The sequence below is a fragment of the Saccostrea cucullata genome, unplaced genomic scaffold (genome assembly GCF_032062105.1).
Source record: "Saccostrea cucullata isolate Sc308-1 unplaced genomic scaffold, CSIRO_AGI_Scuc_v1 ctg168, whole genome shotgun sequence".
Lineage (NCBI taxonomy): Eukaryota > Metazoa > Mollusca > Bivalvia > Ostreida > Ostreidae > Saccostrea > Saccostrea cuccullata.
In genome coordinates, this window is record NW_026938891.1 from 234,278 (window position 1) to 260,041 (window position 25,764).

Here is a 25,764-nt window from a genome sequence, read left to right on the forward strand (position 1 = left end):
CTGGTGACCGCCCCTGTCGAATGTTCTTTGTTTACAGATGGCGCTGATTTTCAATTTCAACACGAAGTAGTATGGCGGATATGGTAAGTGTGAACACCGACAAATATCGTTAAATAGGAGTTCACTAACATATCTCGAGATATTCTTTTTTCTTTGGTATTCAACTCTATTTATCTTCTACGATAAATTGTCATCTTGAATTTATTTACGAGTTTTTGTTGGATAACCGCCCCTTGATTTGAACACTGATATGATAAATATGACACCCCCTTAATCATACGAAGATTGTCAAAAGACACGTGTGAATCAGTCAGACAGGTGTCCAAATGTTAAAACGTGTATGTGGACAGATTTATTTCAATCCAAAATTTGACAAAAACAATGGATATACCGTTTTTATCATCATGTTTATTATTTTTTAGCTAGCTCGAATGATACAATCAATCATATTTACTTCCATTCATATGTCAACTCAATATAATTTTATATATTCAAGTGGGATTAGAATGAAAGATATCCAATAGTCTATGCAATTCATATTTGGATATTCTACTTAAAAAGTATCGTAATTGTGTTAATGGTAACCTACAGGCCTAGCCATAACAACAAAACTTCATGTCAGATAAACATGATGACTTCAACTTTTCTTTCATTATCTTTCCTAATTATATATGTAGCAATATACCCTTTTCACTTGCATTTGAAGTTTATAATTATTTTTAGCTGATTCGATAAGCAGAATCATGCTTTATGTACTAGCGATTTCTAAAAAAAGAGTGCTATTGACAAACAAGTTGGTGAAACAATGATATCTGTTTCATCATTCTTGATAAAAGTCAACAAATCGCAAGTTGTAGAGTAATGACTTGAATTTTATTGAATACAACCTATCATTTGGTTGAGTATGGACTGACAAATTTCACACTATTTATTAGGCTGTCATTTACACATGGATTGCCATTTGCCCAATAAAAAGAAGGAGCACACAATGGGTGTTTCCAGTCAACATGGGGTGCATACTATTCCATGGCGCTAGATCCCACTAACTGATGTTTTCAGAAGTCCGTATTTGCTCTGCTCCCATTTTGATTACTTTTTGTTATTTCCATATATCATCCTTCAGAGATTAATCTTAGGTTTTGGGAGAAACTACGCTCTTTGGGGAAAATCAGTTGGGGGTCTGAGTCCACTCCAGATCCCCAGCTGGTGCGAGGCAAGCAGAAATGAGAGGCCCAGCTGAATTTTATCATTTTAATGACCATCTAAAGAGCATTAAATATCAGTAAAACCATATTACACATCCTCTGAACATTTTTAATTTAAATTTCCACTTTTTATTATGAAATTTTTTTTTATTTGATCTTATCAATGTCAGAGGAATTTTTTACTTATCAAAAGGGGGAAATGGGATATTCAGGGGAAGGTTTTTATTGGGGAAAAATACCGAATATCCATAGTAAATATGCTCTAGATTAAAACCCTGACCATATATCTAAGGTTGTTTTTTATGGGGTGCACAGCAAAGATCTAAATTATTAAATTTGATCATTTAATTGTTTATGTATTTCATTCTTTGGGTAAAGAAATTTGGCAGAACTCTGCTATATTTCATCAATTTTGGACATATTCAGTATTCTTATACAGCAGAACAATATACATATTATATACAAAAAAGATAACAGGATATTACATAGAAAGAGAGTCCTTAAACAGAGTATATTTATTAATCATTGGTAAAATATTTATTTTGCAATGAATAACTAAATCTATTGAGTGCCCTATTGTGTGAATTATACCTTAGGATGTATACATGATAGAGTAAAATGTAATTTTATAACAGGATGTCAGTAATTAAAACAAATTAAATCTGTTGGACAAAAATAAATACCAAAGAACTGAAGGGATTAACTTACTATACCAGTGTATACATCATACATTTTACAGAGGTTCATGAAAATGCCACAAATTTTTAAGACATCCATTGTCAGATCAAACTCACCCTGCCCAAGTTTTCCTGTATGTCTGTCAGTAAGTCACTGCAGTGTCTATATCTTATGAGTATTATTACTGTTGGGGAGTATGTATGGCATAATGTTCATCACAGAAGTTCATCTTAGAATAGTGACCATTAGATCATTGACCACCCGAATGACCTTGATGAACATTGACAGTCTTACACAAGAAAAACAAATAAGTGATTTTTATCAATAGAGTTTTGGAGATACATGTACATGTACTGGTAGTAGTTAACCCAGAGTGAGACAGGTACTTGCTGGACTGCATGATTTGGCTGATACTGATAACCATAATGATGTTTAATGTTATGTTTGTATCCTATTTTAAGCAAGTCAATAATCAATAGCCAATTCATATAATATGTGTGTCCATGCTCATTGAAATAGTTATACATATATTTGTATACAAATTTATTTAGCACATCCTTTGGAGAAAAATTGCTCAATTGATCAATTTGAAAAGTCTAAATAAGAAGTGTCTGTATGAATGTGTATTCACACATGTACATCTACAAACAGATTCTACCTGTGCATATAAAGAGCAATATCATAGGTTAAAAAAATTGTAAATTGGGAAGATGTAACAGAGAGATCTATGGTTGAAATCTATAAATGCTCACTAGCTTTATATATATTAATATGTAAACATGGTAATCTCTGGAAGCTTTTCTTTCACCTAGCTCTAATACATTTGATACATATTATAGGAATCTCTGTGAACAGAGTTTACATAGGAGTCTGAAGCAAATTTAAAGGGGGGGGGGGGCTTTTTGAATGTGGGAGGCTAATCCAACAAAAAAGGTAAGCCATTTTTAAATGCGTATATTATGTCTATCTTTGCCAAAATAGTGGGGGTGGGTAGGGATGGGGTGTTCCCTTGCAGTTCTAATGCATGCCTATTGTCTAGTTTCATTTAGAAATCTAATCACTTTAGCCTTCCTCTTTCCTCCAACAAAAGAATTGGTTTTTAAAAATCTTATCGATAATAAATTTTAGAAGAATGAAATACTTAAAAATTGAGGCAAAAGAAGCAGACAGCTTGGAGGGAGTTGTTAGTAAATAATAAAATAAATTATCTTTATGCGATAAGGATAATTTTGGAAAGTACATGTAGGTCATCTGAGCAAATATACCTGTACATGCACATGTATATAGCCTGAGTTAATGGACATGAATGTGTGGAGAAAGTTGAGCATAGAAAAACAAAACTTAAGCTTAGGCAGTACAGAAGTAGTTGTACTTGAGATTTTCTATTGTTGAAAGGAAGTTCTGATCTATTACTACCAAATAATGTCAAGTATGTTTGAAACTTTCATTTATCTAGATTATATATATTCTCCATGTTCTCTGTTGATACAGATATGTAAAAGTTTGTGTCAAAAAATTAGGCTATAAGCAGATTAATTGTAGCATATATTTTTTGTGTATGTTTACAATGTCATGTGTTCTTCCATGTAAAAAAATTCACACCCAAACATGTAAAATGTTTTGCAGTTGTAGAATACAACTTTTGAATGGGGATCTTACAATCAGACACTTAAAACTCAATAACTTGAGAAGCTTTCACACAAAATTTTTATTCCTTTAGTTGGATTTTCTTTCAAAATAAAAGCAGGTCTCTAGCATATCTTTGTTCACATACTTGTTGATAGAACAAGATATAAAATTTTCTATCCATTTTACCTCCCAAAAGATAATTCTTTTTGCAGAAAATGTTGCTGGAAAAATAAGCTTCTGTTGTTTTTCATCATTTACCTTGCATTATGGTTCATTTGTCATTTTCCAGAAAATTGTAAAGGTTTCTTCACCTCTTCTTGTATACCTTGTGATAAAAATGATTAGAAATTACTTGTATCATTGTAAGGAAGATGACCTTTAACATTGGAAATGTTGGAGAGTTTTTAGAAAGTGTAAAGTTGGTGTTTCAATGTAAGGGTCATTGAATGCCTGGCAGTGGTTACTGCCAGTGAAATAGGAAGGATGTTCTAGATGCTATCTTGGCAAACTCAGAAACTGCCAGTGATTTAGCATGCTAACAGTGAGAAAGGTAATAGAAAGTCTGTCTCTCTATTTAGTGATTGATTCTGAGTGGAAATTTATATGTTCTTTACTGTCAAATTAAGCATTAAATTAGCTGTGAAAAGGCATTCTTTTATGCTCACATGCTGTTTGTTTGTATTTTGAATTTCTGACCCTCTTTCATTTTTTGGAATTTTGTAGGTTGTTCACGCCAGGGGTTTATATGACTTTGCTGGTGATGTTGATAATGGTGAGCTGACATTCGCAGCTGGGGAAACCCTCACAATCGTAGCACAGGTAAGATTTACTGGGGAAACCCTCACAATCATAGCACAGGGAAAAACCCTCACAATCATAGCACAGGTAAGATTTACAGGGAAAACCCTCACAATCATAGCACAGGTAATATTTAGAGCAGGAGAAAACCTTTACAATTATAGCACAGGTAAGATTTCCTGGGGAAATCCTCACAATCATAGCACAGGTAAGATTTCCTGGGGAAACCCTCACAATCATAGCACAGGTAAGATTTCCTGGGGATACCCTCACAATCATAGCACAGGTAAGATTTCCTTGGGAAAACCCTCACAATCAAAGCACAGGTAAAATTTAAGTGGGGAAAACCCTCTGGTAAAATAAAAAAGCACAGGTAAGATTTTCAAAGTGTGTCTGTCAAAAATTGCCTCACAATCATACACAGGTAAGACTCTCCTCATAAACCCTTGGCCTACGGTGTTCATAAAAATCGGGATTTTTCCCAAAAATTAGTACACAATGTAAAATTGTAAATGACGCTAAGCTATTATATCTGGAAATGAAAAAAAAGTAATGATAACATGCAATTCTATGAATCCTAACCATAGCAAATATGTGATGGAACTATATTGAAATTTGTACTATAAGTAATAAATAAACATTACAATTATTGCTTCTAAATAAGAAAAAACTTTAATTTAATTTTTTTTAAACATGTGTCTTTATTTTTGTCGATGACCTCTGACTGGTAAAATTTAAAAACTAGAACATTTTGGAAGATTTTCACGAAGTGTGTCTGTCAAATTGGATTTATTGCTGGTGTCTTGGTAGCTCAGTTGGTTGAGCATTTGACAAGAGATTCAGGGGGCCTGGGTTCAAATCCTGGCCTGGTCTGTTGCATTCTCCTCTCCCTTTATATTACTGTAGGTGCTCTGCCCTGGAAGTGACAGGGGAAAGACCCATACATATGTCTTATACCTGTACATGTAGAGGAATCATCTTGTTAGTCTGTCTGTTAGTGCATCGTTTTTCACCATTACTTGAATTATTTGGAATTTATGCTTTATACAAAATTGCTTATGACCTGAGTTAGGTTACTGGCAGAAAAAAATTGTGTCTGGTCTATTACTTTATATCTAGAAGCCCTGAATCCTCATGGAGGAATATTGGATGCACCAATTTCAAAATGGCAATGGGAAGTATAATTTACAGGGTTTGCCCATGGTACCTATAAGGTTTTGAATGAAACTTATTTTATATGTGCCAAATTAATATTTGCCCAATTAAGTGTAACTAATTACTTGAACTTTCATCTTATTGTGTTTGAAGTTCATGTTTCAGTATGTACAAATAGATAATTATAGAAAACATTTCCTTCTTGCAAATATTCACTGATATCAAGTATTGAACCTTATTTATCAGTATCAACACAATAACTTTGTAGCACTGTTGTCCTATTGTAAATGTGTATACACAGCAAATTGTTAATACATATATATATTATTAGATATTAGATATTAAGGAAGATATTTTATTAAAACTACTTACAAATGATGACTTACCTAGAACAATATCATTGCTTGTTGAATAAGGATCAAGGCCCTTAACGATTTTAGAGGAAACTGACAATATTCATTAAAACAAGATTTTAATTACATCTAAATTCAATTTCATTTATTGAATCAATTTGATTAACATGATTAACATTGATCACTGGTGTTTCCATGGTATTTAATTTCTAGTAAGTTTTTATAATTCAGAAATAAAATATCATTGGGTAACTATAGACATATATAATCAATGTGTTTCAATGAGGTTCTCAAAATGACTCAAACAAGACAAACTTGTGCAGTATGATATAGCTCACAATTAACACAGCTTAATGATTAATGACATATTATCAATCTAATTAATTTACAGGTGTAACATTTCAGGTGAACAGTGCATTTGTTACTCAGAGTTAAGAAATGTGGCATTTTGAAAAAAAAAATATGGAAAGTTAACGTAAATACAGTAAAAACTTTATGGTACAAACACTACTGTTTATAGCAATTATTATAATTTATTTCAATTCATTAGAAAACTTCAAAAATTTATTCAATACATTCCTGGAAATACATAGTTACTCTTGAAGAAAATTAACATACCATATATTGATTTAGCTAGTTCACTATATGCACTTTTATATACCCCACGCAACAACTTGCGTGAGGTATAATGTTTTTGACCTGTCCGTCAGTCAGTGTGTCAGTCCTGTTTTTGTTTGTCAGCACAACTCCTCATAAACCGCTGCACACAATTTCGTCAAACCTTGCAGATATTTCGGACACAATGTGAGATGTGCATATTACCAGGAAATTCTGATCCCTTATTTTAATATACGGGAATTTCTGCACTTTTCAACATGTGATTTTTGGCCATGTGTGACTATGAAGATGTACCAGTTTGTGTGTTCCTTATAAAATACAATTTTGTCAAACTTTGCAGACATTTAGGACACAATCTGTAGATGTGCATATTACCAGGAAATTCTGATTCCTTAATTTTTTCAGGGAATTTCAGCACTTCAACTTTTGGGGGGAGTAAGGCGTATGTGAGCTTGCTCACTTTTTCTTTCATTATACCCCCGCAAATGAAGTTTGGGGGGAGGGTATATAGGAATCACCTTGTCAGTCTGTCTAGCTGTCCGTCTGTCTGTGCAAACGTGTCCGGTCCATATCTTTCTTACGGAGGGACATTAGAATCTACTACTCCACACAAAGATTGCCCATGACCTAAGGGTGTGTCATGACCTTGACCCAAGGTCATTTGGGGAACTTCAAGGTCACTGGAAGAAAAATTTCATAATTCTTGTCCGGTCCATATCTTTCTTATAGATAAACTTCGTAGGTTCTCATATCACACAAAGATTGCCCATAACACAAGGGTGTGTCATGACCTTGACCCAAGGTCATTTGGGGAACTTCAAGGTCACTGGAAGAAAAATTCATAATTCGTGTCCAGTCCACATCTTTTTTATGGATAAACTTGGTAGGTTCTCATTTCATGCAAAGATTGCCCATGAACCAAGGGTGTGTCATGACCTTGATCCAAGGTCATTTGGAGAACTTCAAGGTCACTGGAAGAAAAATTTCATAATTCGTGTCCGGTCCATATCTTTCTTATGGATAAATTTGGTAGGTTCTCATTTCACACAAAGATTGCCCATGACCTTAGGGTGTGTCATGACCTTGACCCAAGGTCATTTGGGGAAGTTCAAAGTTACTGGAAGTAAAATTTCATAATTTGTGTCCGTTTCATATCTTTCTTATTGATAAATTTTGTAGGTTCTCATTTCACACAAAGATTGTCTATGACCTTAGGGTGTGTCAAGACCTTGACCCAAGGTATTTGGGGAAGTTCAAGGTCACTGGAAGTAAAATTCGTAATTTGTGTCCGGTCCATATCTTTCTTTTGGATAAACTTGGTAGGTTCTCATTCCACACAAAGATTGCCCATGACCCAAGGGTGTGTCATAACCTTGATCCAAGGTCATTTGGGGAACTTCAAGGTCACTGGAAGAAAAATTTCATAATTCATGTGTGATACGTATCTTTATTATGGAAAAACTTACTTCTGAAAAACCCAGCGGATGGTATTTTGTCCCGTTTGGACAGTTCTAGTTATATTTGTTATTTGGATGATGAATTTAGCTTAGTAAATATTCTCTAGGACTTTGCTATAACCAGGTTTTACTGTATGTAGAAATTTGGCAAGGTTTGGACAGTTGCCATAGATATTAATGTTTGTGGCAAGGTGTTCAAACAATATTGTGTAAAGTTACCATGAAGTCGTTTGTATTTCTCACATCACAACCAATCGTTAATTATACTTCTATACAAAAGCCTGTTCTATGAATAAATAGTGTTATTTATCAAATAAACAGAATCTTAATCATGTTAATTATGTTGTGAAGATCATTCTTAAATGCTTGAATGAAGACAAGACACTCAGCCATGGAAACTGACTGCAATCTATGTCATGTTCTATAAACTATTTTGTATAAATGTGTTTACAGCAAGGTCATAAAATTCCTTTGTATGTGTTGTAGGTGTCGTGTCTTTGTGAGGAAGAAGTACAATTCAGTCTGTATCGCTGTATGCAATGAATAGATTATAAACACAGTAAATATACTCTGGATTGATAATCCAATTACCATGATTTAAAGGTTATACATATACCTATGAAATAGCCGTTAGTAAATGTCACTGTTGTGGATTTTCGTGAGATAGTTACTCATTAGTTTACTGGACAGAGACCCATTAGACCAGTCAGCTGTTTTTACCAGTAAGGGGAAATATCGTATTTTGCCTACTTAGACACCAGGCATTCCTCATTATTTTGGAGGTAGAAGCTTCCTGATGAGCTAATTTTTAAGTGTTGATTCACTCTTGCGGATTTATTTTGTACTTACATGCTTGACTAAGTATCACAAACATTTACCTTTAGTGTTTGTGTTTGTTAATTGATAATGCTATAAAAAAAAGAAGTGTCGTAATCATTAAGATAAACTATGGTACTCGGGTTATTAGTACCTTTCAGTGAAACAGGAGGGGAATTCCAGGTTTCTCCTGTATCTGTCTGTCTTTTATTCTGTCTGTCAGTTAGTCTATCCCACTCAGATTTAGAGATGTGAGTTGACATTGATGAATTATGCAGATCAAGTGCGCATTTCATCTCACATAATTTTTTTTTTTTTATAGAAATGTGTGAATGAACACTTTACATAAAAGTTAATATGTTTACAGATCAAGTTTCAATTCTGAACTGATTCAGTGATAAATTTAAACAGGTTTAGGAGTTACAGTCCTTGGACTTGTTACCTGTAATATACATGTATGTTTTGGAAGGATTTTTTTTTCTGCTGAGAGTTTTCAGAGTCGTTTTTAGGATATATTGTTTTACCTTGTCAGTTTATATACCTGAAAAATTTACAAACAATGAAAATTAGAAGGGATGGGTGGGTGGGGGCCCAGAATCCCTTACCGAGAATTCTTTCTCCTATTGAATGCTTATTGCAGAGCACATTTGATGCTAATCTTATAATATTTTTTTCTTTTTACCATTATTAAATTCTTCTCCAAATATTTTGGTTTAATTGGTGTTCTAATGAGCAAGTTCCCACTGGAACAATAATCCATAAAGGTCTTTATATCCACTACTTAGCTTGAAAGTCAGTACCCATGCAGAGTGTTATTTTACTTGTCATTAGCTTTTAAATCTGCTCGGCCAGAGAACTTTGGACTCTGTAGATAACTTCAATATATATATATATACATATTGAAATCAGACATATTGAGGCAAAGAATTTTTTTGGTAGGATGTGTTAAATCTAGATATATATATATATATACTGTGAAATCCCTAATTTTCGTGGGGTTTTAATTTTCATGTGGAAAGACCCACGAACTTACGACCACCATGAAATGTTAAAATTTCATATGCATTACATGTACTACTAAACATTTTCCAATCACTAAATCAAATTCCCACAAACCAATATTTTTCCTCAAACCTCAAAAATTAAAACACAAAAGTTGATGTAATCCTTGTTATTAGGAACTGAGAAAAAATCTTGAGATATATTGAAGGTAAAAATATGCTTATACAGTACATGGATTATAGAAAAGATGCTCATTGGACTTCCAAATCACTTTGATATATCCATGGTATTCAGTACATCTAATATGTTCGAGATACAAAAGTTATGAATTGATGTTTTGTTAAGTATTGGTTGTGGGGTTTAGGTAATGCCCTGTAACATTCAGTGAACAAGTTTGATGGTACTTGACTGTATAGTGTACTATTATAACTGTAATCCATTCCGATGATGACCTGTATTATATAAACAATGTGACTGCATGCGTACAGAGAGAGAGAAAGAGAGAGAGTAAACAGATAATATTTGTCCTAGATACATATCTACAGACTCCAAATATTTGTTAAACTATTACTTTCTTGTGTCATTGACATAGCTGGGAGGTTAACAAAAATCTGAAAACACATTTTATTGACAAAAAAATCCCTGTTTTTAAGGTGCTCAATTTGTCATTATCTTCTTGTTTGATCATTTATATGATTATAGGAAGCTATCTTCCTGCATGTGTAACATTGGTGTATTTATAACAGAAATTTTTTAGTTGGTAGTATGGTAACTGCATGTATGAATCTGAATAATGAATGTGAAGTAAAGTGTACAGTAAAATATGCATGCACATTTCCTGTGATATAATATGACAAAGCAAAAAAAAAAATTAAAGTAATGGTATGAGCTACTTGCTCAGATTTAAAGAGCTGTGTAAATGTGGGTGGAAATGGATATTCTCGTATTCTAATTCTCAAAATCAAAAGTATTATCGGTGTAGCATAATATTTTGATACCGCGATATATTGAACCCGGGTTCGAAATATCGCATAATATTTTGAACCCCCTCCCTCTTAAATTAAATGGGCAGGGGGACTCAATATTTTATGACCATAAATAAAATTAAATCAACAATTTCATATATCAGCAGATATTTTGAACCCGGGTTCAAAATATTGCGGGGTTTAATATATTATATTAAATCAACAATTTCATATATCAGCAGGGGGTTTATTTTCAATATATTTCCAATTTTTTAGTAATATTTTCAGACCGCTAAAATTCATTCTTTACAATCTGAAGTCTTCATATCCATATCGTAATAAATTTTAACATAAACTTTTACTGAATTTTAAACAATATGAACACAAATGACCTTGACCTTTGATTTCGATGGAAATTCCTTTGGGCAGTTGGGTTGGTAAGGAGGGAGGGAGGTTTTTATTTCTATTATAACCTCGATCTATATGAACTTTGCATTTATTTTGTAGAATGGAGACATGTTTTTAGTGTATCAATAATATAACATATCTTTTCACATTTTTGTTTTTTGTTGTTTTAGGTGATTTATGGCTATTTTATATAAACCTTTATACTTTAAAACAATGTACTTATACTTGTATTTGATAAAGTGTGATTTGTTAATTTTAGGACATAGGAGAAGGTTGGTGGGAAGCCAAAAATGAAACGGGTGAGCAGGGACTTATCCCGGAGGCCTATGTACAGGTATGGTCAAGATGTCCTCCTATCATACATCATAAAAAAATAACATGCTAGCATATAGAAGATTATTGTTTACAACAGTTTACACTTTGTCATCTTGAAAACATTCAATTCTAGCTGTAGTAATGTAACCTCTGATTTTTTACAATCGGAAATATGCAAGGGGGAAAAAATTAAAGTTTATATAATTTAATTCTTAATTTGTATGAATGGTGTAACTTTTGTATCCATAAAGTCTTTCTTATTAAGGTTCATTGATACTCTGATGAGGGAGATAACATTTACATAATTTCTAATATAAATTGTTAATCAATTTTGACTGTATATATCGTTAATTGTTTGAATTTAATTTATAAAATACAGTTCTTTTGGAATATCATTAAGGTTCAAGCAAAATTTTATATGAGTGAGCAGAGGGTTTATGAACCTTAATGCTTCTCCTCTAATAATATTTACAGAATTTCAATATAAATTGGTACATCAGTTGACTGTGTATATCAAGATAAATGTTGCTTTGTGATTTTGATGGGAATTATTAGGATCACAGAATTCTGATTTGTTTGACTCTTTAAAAATGCTATTTTTTTTCTATAGCTGGATTCTAATTTTGATAAAAATGTAAAAGAATTAAGACTTGTCATGCTTTCTTAAATGACATCAATTTATATTTTATTGTTTTAACATTTTTGAGTCATTACATTTTTTTCAATTCTTTCTAAATACTTTTAGAGATATTTGGTTTGAAATAAAGTTGTTTAAGAAATTAGCTGGGTTTTTTTAAGCTGTTGGAGCCACCAGAACCATCTTTCCCTCCACCCCCACCCCCATCAGCACCCAGTAATGATCACTGGGACCACCAGCAAGGAGGGGGTAATGACTGGAATACTCCACATGTAGGGGGAGGTGATTGGAACAGCCACACCACGGACAGCTGGGATCAAGAACCCCCTGTGGCCCCGGACTACACAAACCACAACAATCAGGGGTACCACGGGGGAGGGGTGCCTCATCAAGCGAGTGAGGAAACCTGGGACGATGATTGGGATGACGATAACGATGATTCATCAGGGACAACTAACACAAGCCAGGTGAGGACTGAAGGCACTGAGGATAAGTCTTACTGAGTTAGACAGCTCAAGCAGAAACTCATCGATTCAATGCTCAACTCAGAAAGTTATTTATCTAAACATCTGCATGTGAATATGACAAATAACAGTTAGTTGTCATTACACTTTAACTAATACAGGTAAATATAAAAATGGGTATTTAAAGGTGGTTTATTTAAACATGCTTTGCCAAAATTTAATATCCTTGAGTAATTTTTCACTGAGTTTTGACAAAAGGGATAAAATTTGCTCTTGCATTATCATTTAAAAGCTCAATCATAGTGCATGTAGTCAAAGCTAAGAAAAGTACATAATGCATGTTGTCAGTCTCTCTTTTGATATATTGTAATATCTTTAGTAGAATACAAAGATAGCTGCAGTAGAATTTTAACATGAATTTTTAGTTAACAAACCTTGAAGTAACTCAAGTGACATATTATTAGCTAATTGAGACAAAGCCTGATGGTCCACTTACAATGACAGTAGAACCGGTAGCTGCTGATCCATCTCTCGAAGTAATAATTGAGGAGGTAGTCATTTATATCAAGTCTCCGAATACCCCTAAACCTTCAGTACACAGTTAAAAAAAAAAATAGATTCAATGCCTTGTCTCAAATACCCCTACACCTCAAGTACACCTCAACAGATCACAAGAAAATCAATGCAGGCTCAATATTTATACTTTACTATATTGCACATAGTCATACAGTTGCTGAAAAACTGTAAGGCCATAAAAAATTAATTTATTGGTTCTCAGGCCCTCCCTCATCTTTTCCAAGGGTGCCTCATTGACCTTTTGTATTGCTAAATCAATAAGATTAAAACAACAAATCACCTCCCTCATCATTTTCTGTAGTTTTGAACAATGTAAAAAGCTGCCTCATCATGTTTTTGGGGCAATAAAAAAATTTTCAAAAAAAGATGCCTCCTTCCATCATCATGTTTCTTGAAAAAAGGCTTGAGAACCAAGGAATTAACTTTGCATGGCCTAATCAGCACACCACAAATAAAATATTAGACAGAGCACCAAAAATTTATTATATTACATGTACTCTTGCACAGTCAAAATATCAAACACTTAGCAGCTACATTGTAAAGGCAAACAGGTTTAGTTTAACAGTTGTTTGATAAATCTTCATGAATTAATTACCAGACATTAATACTAGGGTATATGGCATCAAGACAATTTAAAAGAATTCTCAACTAGCTTAAAGGAATGCCACTTCTTAAAAGTGGTTAATGATTGAATCATTGAAACACATTCCCAAATTTTTCTTAGCTTGCCTTGTATACACATAATATAATTTTTCTCTGTCTCTGATATTCAATATGAACAGGATTTTCTAGAGGTAAGGTCAGCACAGCTTGGAGAGGGGCCTGTTTTATGTAGACTAGAGAATCAAAAATAAAAGTAAAACAGTAACAATGCAATCAAACAATATACTGTAGATTCCTAAATATATGCTAGTAATTTATTTCGTGAGGACCAACACTCGTGAAATAAAATTACTTGCTTTTAATTTTTATTTTTTATATTGCTGAAATATGAGTAAAAATCCCTGTTCAATAGTCCATATAGCGAATCCAAGTTTCCACCATCTGATGTCTGTAAGTCATTTTGAGATATTTTGTACTCGCATGAAAATAGGGAATCTACAGTTAAGCATGCTTACAACAACATTTAGTGGAGTGACTTGTTAGTCATTGCATGGGTCTGGATTGAGGGAGATTCCATGTGTTCTGCAGTGAACGTCTGTCTGTCTGTTAACTTTTGTGAAGTAACATATCTTTTTATGTGTGCTTTTAAATTTGTCTATTAAAAAAATTTGTACAGGAGTGGAGTGATGTGTCTTGAATGGTGTTTCACAGATTGTCTATGAAAAGTTAATAAACAATAGTTTACCTGTATTGTAGGACTTGTGTTAATTTTATTCACCTTTTTTACAGGACCAGCTTCCTGGGTCAGGTAATTTCGGTTTATCTGCTCCAAAAAGGGAGAAAAAACAACTGTCCCCAAATTCTGATGTGTCCAGGTATGGCACAGTCAAGAAGAGCTTCAACAGGTGAGCCAGTGAATCAAAAACCAGAAATTAATGAAATTTTATCCTAAAAGTGAGAATCCAACTTTAAAAAATTGTGAACTATGTTTATTTTATTGTTCACAAGAAGAAGTTTGCTTTCAGTATGAATTTGAAAGCTGTATTTCATGGAAATTATGTTTTTAATTTATGAGAACTGTTTTTTACACAGATTTTCAACCTTTGCCAAAACTGGTGGTGATGCCTTTTTGATGGGAACAGTTTCAGCCAATGTATCAGAGAGTGACCTTATCAAAATTATAGTATGTCTCATTCATTTGTTGTGTTTTGACTTGTTTAATGATATAGATATTTATCATATACATGTAATTATATACAGTGGACCATCAGATATATCTGGATGCCAGATATCTGGACACTTCAGTATCCAGAAGATTTTTCATTGGAACAGAATTTTTTAACGTTATTTTGTCTTGTTTAACTGTTAATTTAGATATCTGTATGCTTCACATATCTGCCCAAATTGACTAGGAACCAAAGGGTCCGGATAAATGAGGCTCCAATGTACTCAATCGATTCGTTCATCTCTTTTTATGTGACTTTATATCAAACAAAGTACACTTTACTGTTGATGTAAAATTATAAAGATGTAGCAAAATTGACAAAATTAATGTTTGCTTTATAAGTGACATTGTTTTCACTCATCAAATTTATCATACTGTTTATTATACTTTCATATAAATTAGATGAATCTGATTGATTGATATTTACTGTAGGAGACAGCAGATGGCCCCGCCTGGAATTATCCCTCCCAGCCCTACACCTGCTCCATTAAGTCCCCCAAAAAAGAGAGCAAGTTAAAAGGACTGAAGAGCTATATAGCCTACCAACTCACACCTTCTGTAAGTGACATCTCTATTTGTTCTATACCTTTAATGTAATGGCAATATCAAGCACACTAAGGCAAAAACATTTATAAAAGTACAGTTGAACCTGGATATCTTGGATTCATTGGGACTGAGATTCCAAGGATTGGAGATATCCAGGGTAAAATACTTAAAGAATAAGTGGTTGGGACTTTCATATCACTTCGACATATCCATGGCATTTATGATGTCCATGTTTGAGATATCGGGGTTCAACTGTAGGTGTATGCGTAGAATGAAATTATTTATTGAAGTTCTAAGTTCATATGGATTTATAGAATTTAAAAAAAAAATTTAACATAATAATAATTGATGTTTATCCTGATTATTGCTATGTTTTTGTAGTTTAGCAACATTCAGGTCAGTCGGAGGTACAAACACTTTGACTGGTTACACGAACGTCTAGAGGCAAAGTTCACATGTATTCCTATCCCACCATTACCAGATAAGGCAATATCAGGTATGTACATGTGTATATCATAAAATCTTAGTGTATTCCCTTAATATATGTTTCAAGATGTCTGTATTCAGATTCTGTTTCACTATCTATAGAAAAATGATTCTTAGGACTGATGTAGTAGAAACTATATATGATTGCTCATGTTTTAGCTGTTATAGGAATAGTTTCAATAATCATTTACATGTATTTACAATTAAACTCATTGCTGATGTCATGAATGTCACTTTGGAATTGTTATCACTGAGAACTCATTGCAGTCGGCTTTGGCTCCATATCAACTCAGGGGGTGAAAGGAGGTGTGTAGCTTTTCAGCCATTCCTTATCGGCATGCAGACACAAAACTAGTTTCTCAACCATTCCTTACCAGTATCTGGTGCATAACCAGCTTCATAGCCATTTATACCGTCGGCCGGCTTAAAACTGGATATCCTCAAATCTGCCATATTAATGCTGTTCAAAGCTTAACCTTATTTTAAAATTGCAGGATTAATTTAATGATGCATTGTTTCTTGTGGAGGTTTTTCTTTATAGTTTAAATTTTCCCACCTGCCTTCAACTGCCTGCCCCCCCCCCCCCCCCCCCACCCCCACCCCCACCCCCTTTACACACACGTCACCAGTTTGTCATGTAGTTTACATCATTATCATGAATGACACATGTATCATTGTAGAGCTAGAAATTTCAGAGATTATTAATTTAGTATGAAAGTAGAAAATGTATTTACTAAGTATCATTCATTTATATGTCATGGTTTAAAAGTTGATGCCTTGGAATTTCAGCAAAAAATTCATCAAAAGGTTTGCTTTTAAAGGAATTCATTTTTTATATGGTAGAAGTTCATTTTGCATGATAAAAACTAATTAAAGAAGTATGTAACATGTGAAAATTAGAACTAAGTAAGGACTAATAGGTATGAAACTTAATTTGTTTGTAGTGGAAAGTGGTCATTAGAATAGAATCTAACAGATTTACTATAATTAACAGTTTAAAACAGTCAGTAAAGTTGAACTTCAATATTTCAAACATCAAAATCTGGATATGTTGTAATGATTTAAAAGTCCCTTTCACATTTTCCTATTGAGTTTGGGATAATGAAGATCCACTGTATGTGTATTTTTATTTAACGGTACATGAAATGCAGAAGTCACATTTGAGAAGTCATTGTTAGAAAGAAAGGTGTAAGAAAGTTATCATATGGGTTTTTGATGGAACAGTGCCATTTATTATTTTGGATTCATGAAAAGGTATTGAAGTAAGATTATAAATGTAAGCAGAAATAAATAATGTTAAAATTTAGTGGGTGCACTTTTTGTTGTCAAAAATGAGACATCTTCATATTGACTACAGTTGTTTTCATTGTGTAAATAAAAGAGTATCATTCACAAGTAACTAATTTATCATTTGTTAAAAAAAAGTAAAACAAGAAATTTTGGAATTATCTTCATGAGGATGTCAATGGCAAATGCAATATACATGACATATACTCTTCCCAGAGTAAGGTTTGTTGGACAGTTTTATGTCTTAACTGCTTGGCTCAAACTTGTATTGATTTTATACTTCAAAGCATTCTTGCTCTAGCCTTTGAAAATAAAATTGCTAGCCAAGGCTTTGTGGTCCCCACCCCTTCTCTTTTAAAGATCAGAGCTGACTGCAAACTCTTGGCTAGCAAAGATACTCTGGTTGGAATAGTCACCAAATCCTTTCTGAGTAACTAAGGGACATAAGTTGGCCAAACTTTTAACTGAAAGATGTTGCAAACCTAGAAGATAAAACATTGTAAACATTTTTTTCATGCTATTATTACAGCTTTTTATTGATATAAATTGTGATATAACTATATAAAAAAAATGTAGTTCTACAAGGAAAAAAATTAGGATTTTTTTTTTTATAAAAAGTTGTTATGGCCAGTATTATTCATTCAGTGATAGATATAAAATTTTTCTTTTTGTAGCAGATTTATGATATTGGGACCTTTGCTTTCTGATTTTTTTTTCTTCAGCAAAATTGTCTGAATTTCAGTCTAATTAGCTTTAGTTTTAAATGCGAAAATTAATACAAGCAATATTTCCCCCCTGTTCTAATCAATTGTTTTGTAAACTCATCACACATATTTACAAGTGTATGCATAGAGATGATTTTCAAGGCATTATATATTCACAGTTAATCAAAAAAAGTTTGGAATTTGTTTTATCACATTACACTGAATCTAAATTTTCATCGCATAAAAGTAAAACGTTTTATTTCTGTATTTCTCTTTGGCAGGTTTAAACAACAACCGACTATCTGTACAACTAATGCTCTTTAGAGGAACAAATTCTAACCCAGGCTGTGTTCATACATTTTGTGATATTTGTAATAAAATGATTGATGTGACTTTTCAGGTCGCTATGAGGATGACTTTGTGTCGGAGAGGATGAAGTTACTACAGCTATGGGTAGATAGGATGGTCAGACACCCGGTCATTTCCCAGTCCGAGGTCTTCAATCACTTCCTCACCTGTACCGACGAAAAGGTAGCTCATTTGTGTCAGTTCTGCTAGTAGGGAGGTCTCGTAGAGGCTGTTTAAAGTTTCTTCATTTTCTTAACTTCATATTTGTTTAAAAAAAATTTCCACATGTTTCCAATGCACGTATATTTAATATTATTCCAATTAAAAAAAAAACAAAGTAAAAATTTTCCTCTTAATTAATGACAATTAAAGACATTATAGTGAATTTAAAGTTCAGAAGGAGGAATTCTCTACAGCAGTAATATTTCAGTTGTTCAGATTATACATTTAACCAGTATCTAGGTTTTTAAGACTTACAAAACAAGTCTCAGAGCTTTTTGTTACATGTAGCAATTTTTTTTCTTATATGCATAACATAGGTAGAGAAGAAGTAATAAATATATGTTGAAATTTTTTCAGGGTCTTGCAGTAAGTTTTGCAGTCATTATACAATATACACTTTAGGTTAATGAAACTGGGTATTTCTGGCCATTTAATCTATCTTGCAGATATTTTTATGTATATCTCAATTTCAAGTAGCCCCTTGTGTATAGTGAAGCTTTTTAAGAAAAACTACATTTTCAGTTCATAATTTGAAATAGTCCATGCAAAAGTTGTATGTGTCAACAAGATGTGATTTTGGAAAAGGGTTCTTTCATAAAAAATTAATAATTCTCTTTATTATAACTGTGTATTTGATTAACTGTTTATACCCAGTTTGTTAGCCTATCTACTTTGTACAATTTGTACACGAGAAATGAGAATGTGATGATACCGTATTAACAATACATACATTTTACAAACATTACCTTTTGTTTATGATAAAATTGTAATCTACTTGTCTAGCTACATGTATGTACATTTTCAGAAACTCTCAAACACATGTAACAAAAGTGCATGCTATCTTTTTTTCTCTCTTTCTTCCTTAAGTTTGCTAGTCAAATCTTATTTTGAAATCTTTATTCAATGAGTAAAACATTCTTATTATTTGGCACTTAATAAGCAATACAAAATTATATATCAAATATAACATATAGTTTTAGGATAAATTTTTGTCTTTGGAAATGATTTATAAAAATTTGCAATACATATTGTACACTGTATAAAAATACTATTACATGTATATAATATTTTGTATGAAATGGACCTAGCATTGTTGAATTTTTACCAGAATGTGTTAAATTTGTTACGGGCATTCTCTACATTTTTGCTAATTATGTACTGATTTTATAGAAATGGAAGGCTGGGAAACGGAAGGCAGAGAAAGATGAATATCAGGGAGGGAAGTTTTTCCTGACCCTACAAACGCCACCCTCCTCTCTTGATATGAGGGACGTGTAAGTACACTGCATCATTAGTCCTGGAATGGTATATTTTTGTAAGTGAAATGAATGTAGGAAGTGTGTATATTGAAATAAAAATAGTGAGAAGAACCTTTTGTCATAAACAGACTGGGGGCCATAGAACGAAGCTGATCTCACTTTTAATCTCAGTCACTGTCTTACTTTCCCACATTAAATTCATTTTGTAAAAGTGAGAATGAGATAAAAATAAAATGAGCTTGTCAAAGTTTTATGGTATCGTTTTGATGTCATTCTCAAAAGTAAATATTTTATTATTGTTGTTATGAAGATTTTAAGATGTAAAAAGTATCCATATTTGGCTTTCGATGTTTACTTTGATGTTTTTTTTTAATTTTCTATAATTACAGGGAGAAAAGAATGGAAGTCTTTTGTAAATTTGTGAAAAATATGGATGATAATGTACGCAACATGTTACAGATAGGGCACGACAGTAGAAAGAAACACCTAGGCCGTGAGTTCATTGGTCACTGCAATGACCATGTACTTAAGTTCATTTTGAATCAAAAACATTACCTAGTGAATACATGTATTTCAGTATTTAAATTTCATGTCAAAATTAAAAATTAAAAATTTCACTTTAACAGCATACAAGAGAGAATTCCAGAAGATTGGTGGTTCATTTAAACAGATGGCTGAAACATTTAATTTGGATGAATCAGGGCGTGAGTTTGATGTTATGATGTTTTATTTGAAACAGTTTATTTTCAATCATACAGATACTTGGGGTTTTCCCTAGCAAAACATGGATACTGTCTTTTTATACTGGGGGGTGGGGGGTTACCGATCTCTTGTCTGCAACTCCTGTTTTACCAGTGAATGTAATTTAATGAGACTTTTCAGAAATTTTATTATATAGTGCCATTGTGCTTCTGCTATTTTGGAAAGATATTTGGTTCTCTTCCTTTAGTTTTTGTTAAGCGTTCTTGTTAATTGAAATCAATGTTTGTACAATGAAGAGTCATGCATTCTTCAAAAGGAAATAACTGAGAAGTAGTTAATGTATGCTCGGGACTCATGAGGGTTTAAATTTAGCTCATAACCGTAAGTCTGAGACATGAAACAATTGTTTCAAGCTAGAAGCCCATAAGAATAGTGAAAATTCTACTAAAATTTTTTGATTGGCTCATATCTAAGTATTTTTTTTCTCTCTCTCCATTTTTAGCTCACCTCAACAAAGTTGGGGGAGCTTATATGATATCGTCTGTGTCAGCGTCCCAGGTTAAGAGCAGTTTTGTCTTTAAGTACTTCTATGCCCTACACTGATCAGACATGCATGCAGGATGCTTCTAGTGTCTTTCATTGTACTAGTCAAGGTTTCAGACGCTGCAATTTCAGCAAAGGAATGACCAGGTTAATGTTTTTGGAGCAGGTTAAAGTTTTTGTTGAAGGTCTCATTTCCAAGTAACTTTAAGCCCTTTGTTGACCAAACTTGCATGGATGATACATCTAAGTTGCACACTATCAGGCTTGCATCTAGATTTTCCAGATGAGTGATCATTGGTTGTACACTTCTTGATTATTAGTTTAATGTGGAACTTTGACTTACTTAACAACAAACATTCGTTGAAGTGAGCTCTGTAATCTCTGATTACCGTACCTATGTTTAAATATACAGAAATGTTATGTTTTGGATCAACCTAGGGAATGCATGTACTGTTATTTTAATGTAGTTTTAGAGTGAAATATGTATAATAGTTTACTATTGCATGATGTAAATTTAAGCACATTTGTATTTTGTAGATTCACGAAATTTAACAGCAGCCATCGATTATACTGGAGATACATACAATGAAATCGGAAATATGTATGAAAAACAGGTAAAAATCTAGTCATTTTTAAATTATTTGGAAGAAATTTTTCATTTTACATGAAAATATTGATTTGTAATTCTGGTTTCTTTAAAGACACAATTCCTCAAATAATAAGACAGTCAACTCCATAGAGTATGAAAAAAATATATATGTTCAAATCCTGGCAACTGGGGCAAGGATGGGGCCATGACTGAGGGTCAGGACCAGAGTTATTGTTTATAAACATTGATTCTAGAAAGAAATAGAATTTGTACACATAGAATGATGTTTAGCCTCAATATACTACATGTATTTTAAAAAGGATTGAAAGCATGGACTTTGATTTGGTGACTTCATTAATGGGATTTCACTTACCTTCATGTGTGAATTCTTTATTAGAGAGTGAAGCCCTTGGGTCTCTTGTATAGTATCGAGATATTAAAGCTCACGTTGTTTATATTTAAACTGTATTTAAATATTAAAAACAGTACAAGTGATTTGTATTGATTGTAGCCAAAGGAGGACTTGGACCCCATGCTTGATGTTTTATTTGAGTACAAGGGAATGCTGTCCACCTACCCAGATGTTCTGAAGCTACACGAGGTATAAAAAATCACAAGAACTAGTACTATGTTCAACAAATGATAATCTTACTCCCAGAATTCTGTACTTACAGCTTACCACCTATTCATATGTTTGTTTCCCTTTGTAGGGAGCCATTGGTAAAGCCAAGGAGTGTGAGAGATTAAAGGAAGAGGGGAGGATGCCAGAGTCTGACGTAACCGCAGTGATACAGCGAGCTGATGTCATATCCTTCGGGACTCTAGCAGAAATGAACCATTTCCAGCGAGAAAGAGTTGTAGACTACAAAGACATGATGACGAAATTCTTAACAGGACAAATAAAGTTTTATAGAGAGGTCAGTTTCTTAATTGCTGGTCTGATTAAAGTCCTCAATACAGTCACACTTCAATCTGTTGATAGACTGTTGATATTCAGAATATTCACAATGTTCAAATAAAATCACAGCTTTATAAGTTGTGATGTTCCTGCATATGTAAATGATATGTAGTTCTAAATTAATTTTTTTTAGAAAGACTGTCAGGTGTAATTATTTTGAATTTGTATTTTAATTAAAGGGTATGTATGAACATTGAAGATTTACATGAAAATGGTAAAATAATGAACATTTTATTTCTTTTGTTTTCAGATTACCCAAAAGTTAGAATCAGCTCTCCAAAAATTTGACAATGCATAGCAGATAATGTTCACATAGTGCTTATATAAAGATAATGACCTAGAAAACAAAGTCACACTGCTGACTGCAGCAGCATGAAACTCTCCGCTGATACAGAGTCGCTTGTGCAATCAACAAACCAAGGCATCTTACAGAATTACCTCTGCCAGATAGTGGGCGTTTGTGTGGATTGATAGAAGACATCATACAGTCATACATTCCAGTAATTTATGTCTTAAAATGTAGTTTAGCAAAAAATAATTCTCAGACACAAATGATTTTAGTCTAAGACAAACCTTTATATTTCTTATAATCTTTTCTTTATTTGAAGAACGTCATTTATCAAAATATTATTTATTGTGTACTCTGAGAGCATGTCCACAAGAGGGAGACATACCTTGTTCATGTACAAGTATTTTATTCAAAAGTGCTTTTACTAAATGATAAAAATGGGCTCTTGAGTTTAGAAGAGCTGAAAATACTATATACATATAATTTCAAGACATGAAAATACAGAATTTGAATTTTCTGTGTGTGTGAAAAAGGTAAAATTCTATGCAAACATATTTTAAATTTGTATTCTTTTAGGAACTATTACTACATTATTGATAATTATGTGAATACTAGATTTGCTTTAAAAAAGAAGATTGATTTTCTTCATAGTCTGTCAAACGTTTCATTTGGCTTTATTTACTAATGCAACATGGAAAGGCATATTTATCCATGCAGCTATCAATAAATATTTATTATTAATAAAAATCTAATGATATATGAATATCAAATTGAATGTAGTATTTGTTGGAAGTGCTTGTGTTGAAATGCCTTAGGTAGGATGAACAATATTGTCATTGAAATATTGCTTTGATCATTATTCAAAGTCTAAAAGATGCTTTTCTTTCTCCTAGTCATTAAACTCACTGTCATCTGAATACTGTAGCGTTCTTCGTAAAGCTGTCAATGCTATTTTGTCACTTGAATTATTACAATGTACATGTATATGTAAATAAACTTTTGATAATTATTTACATACGTACCTGTCATTTAAGGTTTTACCATGTCATACTATAATCAGTGTGTATAAATGTCCTTCATCTGCTTCATTTATTATATTAATTAACATGTTAATTATAGCCTTATGTATTCATATTGTACACACATATAGGCATTATTGTTACAATTCAATAAAGAATGTTGAGTGTATTTGCAAAGTTTGTGATTAGCATATTTGATTTTGTATGAAGTGTAAAAGCTGTTATTTAGTTAATTAGACACAAAGTTAGATATATATATATGTTATTAAAAAGCTGAGAAAATAACCAAAACCAAAATGAACAGTGCTAGCTCAAATGTGGTTACTCATTTTAGATTTGAGTGTTGACTCATTGATAATTTTTTTTTTCAAGGTTTAACTCTTTACTTGAATTTTAAAATTGCATCCTTCCAAATAAGTTCAAATTTGATCCCAAATAGGAGATCCCTATCTCAAATCTCAGGGTAATTTTGTCTAAAGCTGTATTTTTTACCAGATTCAAACCCTTGTTTATATTGCTTGTATGTTTCTAAGAAAGCTTTCAAAATGACTCACAAAGAATATTGCCCTTTGTAAAGCCAGTTTCATATAAATGGTAGGACCTGTCATTTCAAAAGTGAAACACTGAAGTTTCATTCATGAAAGGTTATTGTCATATAGTCAAAAGATTTTTGTTGACTTTGTTTTACGGTTGTTTGTGATAGAAATATTATTGGATATAATCTTCTTGTGATAAATTGTTCATTGTTTACACTATTTACATTTTTCATCTTTGTTTAAATCAGTTTACAAATGTATTGAGATACTGTCCCTTTAGAGTGTTAAGATCTACAGTGTATCAGTATTGGCATAGACTTTTTTTGTGCAATTTACAGTTTCAGTAATTTTAAGAAAAATTCAGTCAACAATATTTAATAATTTGAAAATTCCATAGATACATTGTACATCTAGATTAACCATGATAGGTAAAAATAGAATGCATGTTCTCTTTCATGTGTTAAGAAAATATACAGGGAATGACTTGTCATGTTGTACGCTATGAGTTTTGTCAGTTTACCAGTAACCATTGTTAAATGTGGCTGAGAGAGGGATGACCTATTGTATGTGCCTATAAACAATCCTCTCTGAGAATTTTAAAAAAATTTCATACTAATTGCGGGAATCGGCATTTTCATCATAGAATTTAATCTTTGTCACATTTACAAAACTTAATTAATGAATATAATCATAATATAGTTAGGTGACATGATTTGTGCAATATTGTAATAAAATAGTGAACAAACATAATATTATATCTGTATAATGTATTGGATATTACACAACTCTTAATAGTGTATTCACTTCAGCTGGTTTCTATGTGTAGAAATATAATGATTTTTTTTTCCATTTTCACAAAAGATGTAGCCCAACTTTACCAAGCTCTTTTGCATTCATTTGCTGACTTTGTTATTTATTTAAATAAATATCAAAATATTGTAGAAATGAAGTGTTTGTTGTTTATCAAAATGTGCGTTATCAGAAAGGACCAAGAGAAGAATAAGTCACCCATATGCTATTTTACTTTTTATATCTATCTCCCCCCCCCCCCCCCCAAAAAAAAAAAAAAACTGTGTCAAGAAGTTAGGATTTAGCCCACTATTGAATGAGATTACCTTTTTCAGTTTTAACTCTAAAATTGCAATTACTCAGTAACTGACAGCCATATTTACTTTAAAAATAATAGACAGTAGATTGGAGTTTTTTCCTCCTGAATTTACAAAATCTCTTAGGAAATTTTTATTGTATGTTGCAGGCCATTGCCTCTACTTATGAGCTTCATCTTTTTTTTCAATCATTGCCAGTTATGAGGATCACCTAATGTATTGTGTTGCTGCCACCAGGGATTTAACATGTTCAAGGTACTTGCTGT

General features: G+C 32.5%; 1 protein-coding gene across 1 annotated transcript; it reads left to right on the forward strand.

Moving 5' to 3' along the window:
• On the forward strand, positions 1-25,337 carry LOC134251671 (sorting nexin-33-like). Its single transcript, XM_062734077.1, has 16 exons — positions 1-83; positions 4,236-4,331; positions 11,344-11,418; positions 12,198-12,503; positions 14,469-14,584; positions 14,772-14,862; positions 15,337-15,462; positions 15,832-15,946; positions 18,328-18,458; positions 19,668-19,771; positions 20,146-20,249; positions 20,383-20,460; positions 21,539-21,615; positions 22,102-22,191; positions 22,301-22,507; positions 22,799-25,337. Exons 1-16 carry the CDS (start codon positions 72-74, stop codon positions 22,844-22,846), a joined length of 1,776 nt encoding a protein of 591 aa, XP_062590061.1. The 5' UTR covers positions 1-71; the 3' UTR covers positions 22,847-25,337.
• The last annotated feature ends 427 nt before the right edge of the window (positions 25,338-25,764 follow it).